Here is an 8,742-nt window from a genome sequence, read left to right on the forward strand (position 1 = left end):
GCACACTCCTGCCAGGAGAGGGGACTGGGAAGGAAAGTCTTCCCTCCCAGAGCAGAAACCATGCTCTATCGTTACAATAAATCAGGTAGTTAACATTTTTCAGAAAGGTTTTTCACCTCACTTGTTTTGCCAATGTAAGGACACAGCCTTTCTGGCTGAGCTACAGAACTTTGGGGGGGTTTATTTTTGAAAAGGAGCAGCCGTATGTGCTGAAATTGCATAACAGTTAGATGAAAGACTACAGCACCTAGCTATTTTACAGCTTTGGTAGCAATAGCCTTCCTGCTCATCAATAGTCACAAATCTTAAGGGTTTGGGATCTCCCTGGAGAACAGAGGCCATGCAGTGCGACTGTTTTCTTACAGGGAACAAAGTTGTTTTTGAGATGTTTTACAACATAAAGCTTGCAAAATAGGAAGTCTCATAATTCTTGGCAAATAGAGGAAATGAGATGCCACAAGTTTAAAATACTTAATTTTGCTTTAAATGTGTGTTCTAAAAAAGAGCTTTGCAGGGGTGGGAGGGAGGATACAGCCGTCCCTTCTTTCCCCAAAGAACCAAGACCGAAGGGATGATCTCTGCTGATTTTTATTAGGTTGTTTCTGCAATCCTTGATCCATGTAGACTGTAGAACTGCTGTTAGTTTAACATCCTGAGTGTGTACCTGGAAAAAAAATGATGTTGAACGTTTTGCTTTCAGGTTTTTACCAGCTTTACTGACTGCAGTCCTGACTAACCACTTGGCCTGGGTCCCTACCGTCATGCCGAATGGCCAGCCGCCTATACGAATCTTCCTAGAAAAGCATTCTTCCCAGAGCGTGGACATGCTGGCCAAAACTCATCCATACAACCCGCTGTGGGCACAGCTCGGTATGTGGCAAACATCTCTAAACCACCCAACAGCTTTATATCAATGGATATGTGTGCGGTGGTTTTTATGGATGCTTGTTGCTTCCCCACCAAGCTGGATTTTTTTAATTTTTTTTTTTTTATTCAAAACAAGGCAAAAGTGTGTATTTCAAGCTTAGAGGTGGTCACTGTATTTTTTTTATATGTGCTGTAATTTCTTAAGGCATTATCAATTATAAAATGGCAGCCAAAAAGTAAAGCCCTCTGTAGTCATCTATGGCAGGTCTCTTAAGGTCACTTGCCCAGGTGATGATGGAGGATTCCAGTCCTCCTCTGGTCCTCCCTCTATAAGGAAAACCAATTTTTATTTTTTGGAATGCTGCTATCAATAAGCCCAGTTCTGGAAAGAGCAAATCAAGGAAATCCATCTTTTGATAAGAAATGAACATACTCTTAATACAACAGGCAAAGGAGCAACACAGTACAGGCAATTATGTCTTGGCAAACCCCTGGGTAAGGTCTCAAAGCCTGGTTGATTGAGTAGCTAGTCATACTGTCTTCTAATTGCTGAGGAGAGGAGAGGAGATGAGCTTCCTATTCTCTGGTCAGATTGTCCTGCTTTGCACGCAAACTCTCACGGAATTTGGTCAGGGAAGGGAAAGGAAGGTTTTGTGAGGTTGCCCTATTCTGGCAGGATATGAATATAGGCAGGAATGGCCAGGGAGTTGGCAAGAAGACTTGATTTCAGAGCTCATGGGACTCGAGGGATCTGCTGTGGTTAGGTTGGCCTTTGAGGCCTCTTGGATCCCTTGTCCCCTCATCGCTGCATGCATGCAGTGCCCTAATACCTCCAGAACAGCACATGTGCAGGCGCTTCCCCAGGCGAATCTGAAGTACAGTCAAAACAACCCATCCAACCCATAGTAGAGCTCAAGGGGAGGGAAGAGAAGGTTGGCTTCAGCTATGCACCCACCACTGTCACTTTTTTCCCTCGTTCCTGGCATAGGTTTGTTTCTCCTTGCAGCTTTGTCTTGGTGGGTAAAAGTTCAGCCCGGTTTCCAGACTATCCAGGCTAATTCAGAGCAGATGCCTCCTCTCTCCCATGGCTATATAAGGAACCCAGGAGATGAGCCTCCAAAGCTAGGCAATGAAGTTAGGTGGTGCGAATACTCCCTAATATGTGAGATCAGATGTCTCCCTGACCAGCGTGTCACCTTACCAACAGCCATGATACCAACAGCATCTTTGGGATTCTCTGTATTGAAAACAAAATCCTAGCATAGCTGTCCTCACTCTTCTGCTTTAGTATTTTTCTGTTGTACACCTGGCCTTTGAAAACTGGCCACAACAATTGTCTGTTAGAATAATAATTTATTTTAAAGATGCAAAATAATTGTCTGTTTTATTTCCTATTCTAGGTGACCTCTATGGGGCTATTGGATCGCCTGTGAGATTAGCAAAAACAGTTGTGGTTGGCAAAAGGCATGACCTGGTACAGAGATTGCTTTATTTCCTTACTTACTTCATCAGATGCTCTGAACTTCAAGAGACGCATCTTTTAGAAAATGGGGAAGATGAAGCCATTGTCATGCCTGGAACTGTTATAACTACCACGCTGGAGAAAGGAGAAGTAGAAGAATCTGAGTATGTGCTTGTCACAATGCACAAGAACAGGGGCAACTTGCTGCCGACGGAATCTGAAGAAATGAGAACCCCTAGCTGTAACTGTAAATATTGCAAATGTCCGATTTCCCTTGCACAAAACATAGAAGGTGTTTCACAGCAAGAGAGAGAAGATGCACAAAACACTCCTAAGGTAGAGCTGGAATCCTCTTCAGATGAGAACAGAACTATTGTTCCTGATGATTGCCAGGAAGATGTTGTTGATGCTAAGCAACCGAGACCCTGCCTGGACACAAAACTAGAGACCGTGGTGTGCACAGGGTCAGCCTCACCAGAAAAACGTGTAGTGACGGAATCTGGTTTGGAGCCAACAGGAAACATGTGGAGGAGTGAAGAGTCACTGGAATCGGGCAACCAGGCGGTCAGTGTAACAAGGTCACCCGGTATAGCTGTGGAAAAGAAGCCGCCAGATAAGCTCTTCTGCGATGCGTTTCCTTGCAGTGCTGCCGAAGCTCAGACAAAGGTGACTTTCCTCATCGGAGATTCCATGTCACCCGATTCAGACATCGAACTCAGAAGTCAGGCAGTAGTGGAACAAATTGCTAGGCATCACAGCCCACCAGCAACGGAGGAAGGAGTGTCTGCTGATCAGAACTGTGAAGCTAAACAAACTGTTGAGGACCAAAATAGAGACTGTGGGACAGCTGAACCCTTTCCTCAAGTTGCTAGTGAGCATCAGAGCTGGAATCCAAATCCATACAATGCTGAGAGCATGAGTCTGTTTGATGAATATTTTACTGATGACAGTTCAATTGAAACCCGGACTATTGATGATATTCCAGGGCAAGCAGCTACAGACCTTCTTGCTCACAACAGTAGTTTAGAGTTTTCTAAAAAGCTGTGTACAAAGACTAGCAAACCACCTAGCGAGTTTTGTAAATTTATGGACTCTGTTCGACAAGAGACCTACAAAAACTGCTTTAATGAGCAGGACCAAAGAGAGAAAATCTCTATTCGCATCCCCCATGGGGACAGAGAAAATGTAGAGAAAAAAGTCGCCCCGGGAATTGATTGGGACATTCCAAGAAATGAGAGTTCAGATAGTGCCCTGGGTGACAGCGAAAGTGAGGATACAGGTCATGATCTAACTAGACCAAGCAGTAACTATTATGGAGCAGAGCAAGAAGATTGGGCAGAAGAATATGAGATTCCTTTTCCTGGGTAGGTATTATTCAGCAGTAATAGAGCCTAAAAAAGATAGAGCCTCTTCTCATGTCACATGTTTGGAGAATGTAGCCTAACTTGGCATCAGTGGTTAGAAAAGTATCTCTTGAGCTTGCTGGTTGTAAAAGAATATAGAGAAATCAGCGGTCAGGAAAAAAATATTAATTGTGCATTGCGATCGTCACTCATATCCTTTTCTTCCACAATGGGCTGACTGCAAAAGCTGACTTAAACTCTTTTTCAAAAGTACTTGAAGTTAGAAGTTAGAAGAGATATGATAAATGTGAAAGTGTGACCTCTGTGTGAGCTGAATTTGTTGTTTAAAGTTAGAAGAGATACGATAAATGTGACAGTGCAACCTCTCTGTAGGCTGGATTTGTTGTTTACTATTGCACATCTCTTTGATATGCCTTTCTTGCAGGTCAAAATTAGTTGAAGTGAACTCTGTCCAGCCCAGTATTGCCAATTTTGGAAGATCCTTACTAGGTGGCTACTGTTCGTCTTATGTCCCTGACTTTGTTTTGCAAGGAATAGGAAGTGATGAAAAGCTGAGGCACTGTTTGGTGTCAGATTTGTCTCATGCTGTGCAGGTAATTAAGCTATATTTGGTAAATGTATTTGTCACAGTAGGGAAAGGCAAATATTTTTGAATGTACAAACCTGCTAGAAGTGGAATTATTTACTGTCGCAGCTCTCTTCAGATTTCTCCAGTCCCAGGTCACCCAATTTTTTTCTCTCAATTAATGTATCTGAAAAAGGTGGTTATTTCAATGCAAATCTGGAGCACGAAAACTTGGACTCCCACTGAAGCCAGCTGAGAGGATCTCTGTGCTAAGCTGTAGCAAAATGATCATCTCCTGCAGACATGGCAGCCTGTTGATGGTTGCATGCCCACAGGATGGAATGATGTTAAACAAGACCAAATGCTGAGGTTGCTGTGCATCTCTTCCCGGGCACAGTCTTCCTGCAGTGGTTTTGCAGAAGCTCCCTTGGCTCCCTCCTCTTTCCATGCACGTCTAACCAGCATGCTGCTGCTTGTGGGGCAGAACATGTTCTCTGCAGTGAAGCCATCGGGAATGCTTACTATTTTGGGCACATTGCTCCTTTTTTTAGGATTGTAGTCAAAGTGTTCGACAGTGCCGGCTTCACTGGAAAAGGAGAAGCCATTATTAAGATAATTGTCCTAAGGGGACTCACGCTTCTCATGTGTGCTGGAAAACATCTCTGCTCCACAGAAGCTTTTCCCTAGATGAACTGGGGCATGACTGGGAAGCATGGTCTTGCCTACCCCTTTTATAGTCACCAGGAGAGGAGTGGAAAGCAGGCTGTCACTGAAAAGCATGATTCTGCTCCCCTCTAGTTTATTCCCAAGGGAATGGGGAAAGACCCCCGCACAGGCTGGTGAGCAGGCAGTCTACTTCTCTGAGCGCTCCCCTGGGAGACTCCGAAATGTCCCCTTCTTCCACACCTCTCCAGTTAATGATGTGCATCGCACCTGCGGCTGTTCTCCACGTTACTGTCCCCTTTCCTTGTGCCCAGCCCCGTGGGCCGTGGCAGGGGTGTTTGCTCCCTGCGCGGCTGTTCTAGGTGCTGTTTTAAGCCATTGTGGTTTAGGCCGAATGTTTAAGGCATTTGTGAAGCATAATTGAACTTCAGGCAACAGAGGCAGCAGTGTGAGGTGGCTGCTGCTGTGAAACTAATGTGTGTGAAATATAACCTAGTTGTGGTGCGTGTCCATCAGGAGATTTATATTTCAATTGCAGAAGTCAAAGATTGAGAGGCTACAAAAGGACCAAGCAAGATTTTATATGCTTATCTTCAAGTAAAATAGTAACTGCATCCTAGCCCCGTGTGAACTCCCTGTGGGACTGTTTGGAAGGAGATGCTTCCTAACAGTCCAGCCCCAAAAATGTGCTGGGGAAGGACAATGGGGTTCCAAATACTCCCTTTTTAAAACCTCCATGGCCTTAGAGAGGTGAAATGCTACTTGGAAGGAATGGAGGAGCTGGGCGCAGGCTTGGTTCCTGACTCCCTCTGCTGGCCCTCCCATAAATGGAAACCAGTGACAACTGGGAATAAAACCGACCTCGTTAACACAGCCATGTTGAACAGCAAGTTGGATTTTTGGTACTTTAAGTTTTAGGGGTTTAAAATGTACTTTAGATATGTCAGAACTCTTTGTATCAAATATCAAAAGATGTAATTGTCAGCCAGCGACACACTTTCAAGCCTGGAAGAAAATGTAAAATAGTGACTATCCTTCTAAGACTGTGCCTTGCTTACAATAAAGCTGTTTTTAATAGGTGGAATGCAATGTTAGCACGTTACTGTATTTTAGATGAAGTAGTGCCTGGGATGCTATCGCTGCTATTGAGGATGGCGATGTTTTGTGAAAAGACTGTTGTCATTTGTCATTCTCAGGGTTCTGCTATTCATTTTTTGTTTCTAGCATCCTGTTCTGGATGAACCGATTGCAGAAGCCGTCTGCATTATTGCAGACACGGACAAATGGACGGTGCAAGTGGCCAGCAGCCAGAGACGAATGATTGATAATAAGCTGGGAAAAGAAGTGTTAGTCTCGAGTCTCGTCTCCAACCTGCTTCATTCCACCCTTCAGCTTTACAAGCATAATTTATCTCCAAACTTTGTAAGTATGATTGACAGTTGAGAGGGTGATGTTTTTTTAAAGCATCCTTTCACTTCATAGGTTAAAGAGGGTGTAAGGTTTTGCCTAGTGTATTTATCCGTAGCAACAATTCTAGTAGCCAGTGCATCCCCTGATGTAGCTGTTGGAGCTGTCCATTTAAACACGGCTCTGTGATTAAGACAGCTGTCTCATTAATTCTGATTTAACATGCAATCAAAGGCTTCTGCTCAAAAGTAAGAGTCTTGCCAGTGAATGTCTTACTAATTATTCACCTAGACGCAGCCACGGAAAAGGCAGTAGACGTATGGGGTCTGTGCTGTTTCGCTCTGAGGCTGGGTGCGGTTTGGATATAGCGCCGTCTTTTCCCTGACACAACTCCCTTTGCTTTCTAGTGTGTTATGCACCTGGAAGATCGGCTGCAGGAGCTCTACTTCAAAAGCAAGATGCTGTCCGAGTATCTCAAGGGCCAGATGAGAGTTCACGTCAAGGAGCTGGGCGTGGTGCTGGGGTACGATCACAAACTTACTCCGAGCAGTGCTGCCCTGGGTTTCCTGGTGCCAAATCCTCCGCCTGGGCTTGTTCTAAGCACAGCGAAATGGATTCCTAAATGGGACTGGAACCGTAGTGTGGCATAAATCGCCCATGGCCGCAGGCTTTTCCTTAGCCGTTGCTTGATCCCGAGGATCCCCCAGCCTTTCTCTCTTCCCTCCGGGCAGGAAGATGGGCTCAGCACTCCAAAGCTTATCAGACTCCTTCCTTAGTTGGTCAGTCATCCCTGAACAACGTGGGGCACCTGATTCCTCCAGGTTGACTTACCCTACATGGCAGAAAACACCCTCTGTGTCATGTAAGGCACATAATACCTCTCTGTGGGTGTGGGGCACAGGCAGAGAAGCTATTTAAGGGGTGTTTATAGGAAGGCTCTGAATATCTTTTTATGCAGGGGAGTACAGGGTGAGCAGGAAGGCACACGGAGCATGTGTGGAGCTGGAGATGGGGGAGCAGCTGCAGCAGGATGAGCTGCAGCACGGTGCCAGGGCTTCCTTGGTAGCTGCAGAAGTAGTTTAGCCTCGTTCTGTGATCCTGTGCTTTGTCCCCTAACCATTGCTCCCTTTACTTCGAGGGTAGGAAGGAATCTGCTGGTTTTCCTTCCTCCATCTGCTTTCTCACCAGTTTGTTAGCCCTGCGAAAGAAAAAAAACCAAACAGGCAGGCAGGAGCTGGAGGCAGCGTTGACAGTGCAGAGCTGTCGCTCTTCAGCACGAGCAGGCACGTCTGGAGGGGATGTTAGAAACAATCTGGTGGCTGGAGCGTGTAACCCAGCTGGCAGTGCTGCATTAGGAGAGAAGCACAATTGGCTTCAATTTTACCGGAAAAATGTCCTGCGGCTCGGAGCTGTATACACTCGTGGCCCAAGCAGAAACACTTGGTCTTGAGCAGGCAACGTGGTCACTAACGCACGTGTTCAGCCCAGCTACGTTTCGAGTTAGATTAAATGTGACTCTTCTGCTTCCTTTTAGGATTGAATCCAGCGACCTCCCTTTACTGGCAGCTGTAGCAAGCACTCACTCTCCGTACGTTGCCCAGATACTACTTTAAAATGCCAGAGGCCGTAGACGTTGACTTTTTTTCCCCTCTGGAAACAAAGTGGAAGACAACTTGTTCTGGCTTCTTTCTCTTTGAAGCAACTAAAACAAACTGCTCGTTGAGCTGCAGCACCTCCATATATGACTGCACGTTATGCAAACAGTTGGAGACTTTTCCTCTCCCCCTTGGTCATTTATTAAAAAGGGTAAAGAAAGGAAAAAAGAAAAATGAGTAAGCCCGGTATTTCAGCCACAGAAAAGCAAAGATTTTAGCAAAAGCTGAAGATCTGAATTTTTTATCAGTTTCTGCCACAGTGGCTAACTGTAATTTATACTGCAGAACGTGAGGAAGAACTGCTTTGAGAAATACACGATGCTATCGCCAATTATAAACTTAACAAGAGAATGCAGCAGCTGTCTTCAGACTGGCTTCTACTGATTAGGATCTCATTAAGATCTGTAATTCTCAAGCTGCAATGATTTGTAAACAACTTCTACTTTTTCATGTCATAGTCAGATTCTGGATACTTCCCAGAGGAAGAACAGGGGTTGGGGGCAGGGGGGTGGGGGGTTGGTTTGTTTTGTAAAAAGCTTATTAATGACACTCAGCTCCAAAAGTTATTTATGTTCTTTCTCCTGGGGAGAGGGAATAGTGGGGGGCTTGGGGAGGGGGAGGCAGGGAGGAGGGAGGAAGAGGCCAACAGACAAACTAGCGATGGAGATTCTCTTTCTTGGCCAGCTGTTGTAACCAGTATTAAATGTTTATAATGTTTAAATGTTGCTTTATACTAAGTGATGCTTTTCCTTCACAACG

General features: G+C 45.1%; 1 protein-coding gene across 2 annotated transcripts in view; it reads left to right on the forward strand.

Moving 5' to 3' along the window:
- Nucleotides 1–8,470, forward strand: part of FNIP1 (folliculin interacting protein 1) — a 67,781-nt gene extending 59,311 nt beyond the window's left edge. For both annotated transcript variants that reach the window (XM_010578828.1, XM_010578829.1), the window contains 6 exons: nucleotides 701–870; nucleotides 2,268–3,693; nucleotides 4,118–4,286; nucleotides 6,146–6,343; nucleotides 6,736–6,851; nucleotides 7,863–8,470. In XM_010578828.1, coding sequence (XP_010577130.1) covers nucleotides 701–870; nucleotides 2,268–3,693; nucleotides 4,118–4,286; nucleotides 6,146–6,343; nucleotides 6,736–6,851; nucleotides 7,863–7,941 — 2,158 coding nt within the window. In that variant the 3' untranslated portion in view covers nucleotides 7,942–8,470. The remainder of the gene's footprint in view (nucleotides 1–700; nucleotides 871–2,267; nucleotides 3,694–4,117; nucleotides 4,287–6,145; nucleotides 6,344–6,735; nucleotides 6,852–7,862) is intronic.
- The last annotated feature ends 272 nt before the right edge of the window (nucleotides 8,471–8,742 follow it).

This window comes from Haliaeetus leucocephalus, unplaced genomic scaffold (assembly GCF_000737465.1).
Source record: "Haliaeetus leucocephalus isolate CR32 unplaced genomic scaffold, Haliaeetus_leucocephalus-4.0 Scaffold656, whole genome shotgun sequence".
NCBI classification, from domain to species: domain Eukaryota; kingdom Metazoa; phylum Chordata; class Aves; order Accipitriformes; family Accipitridae; genus Haliaeetus; species Haliaeetus leucocephalus.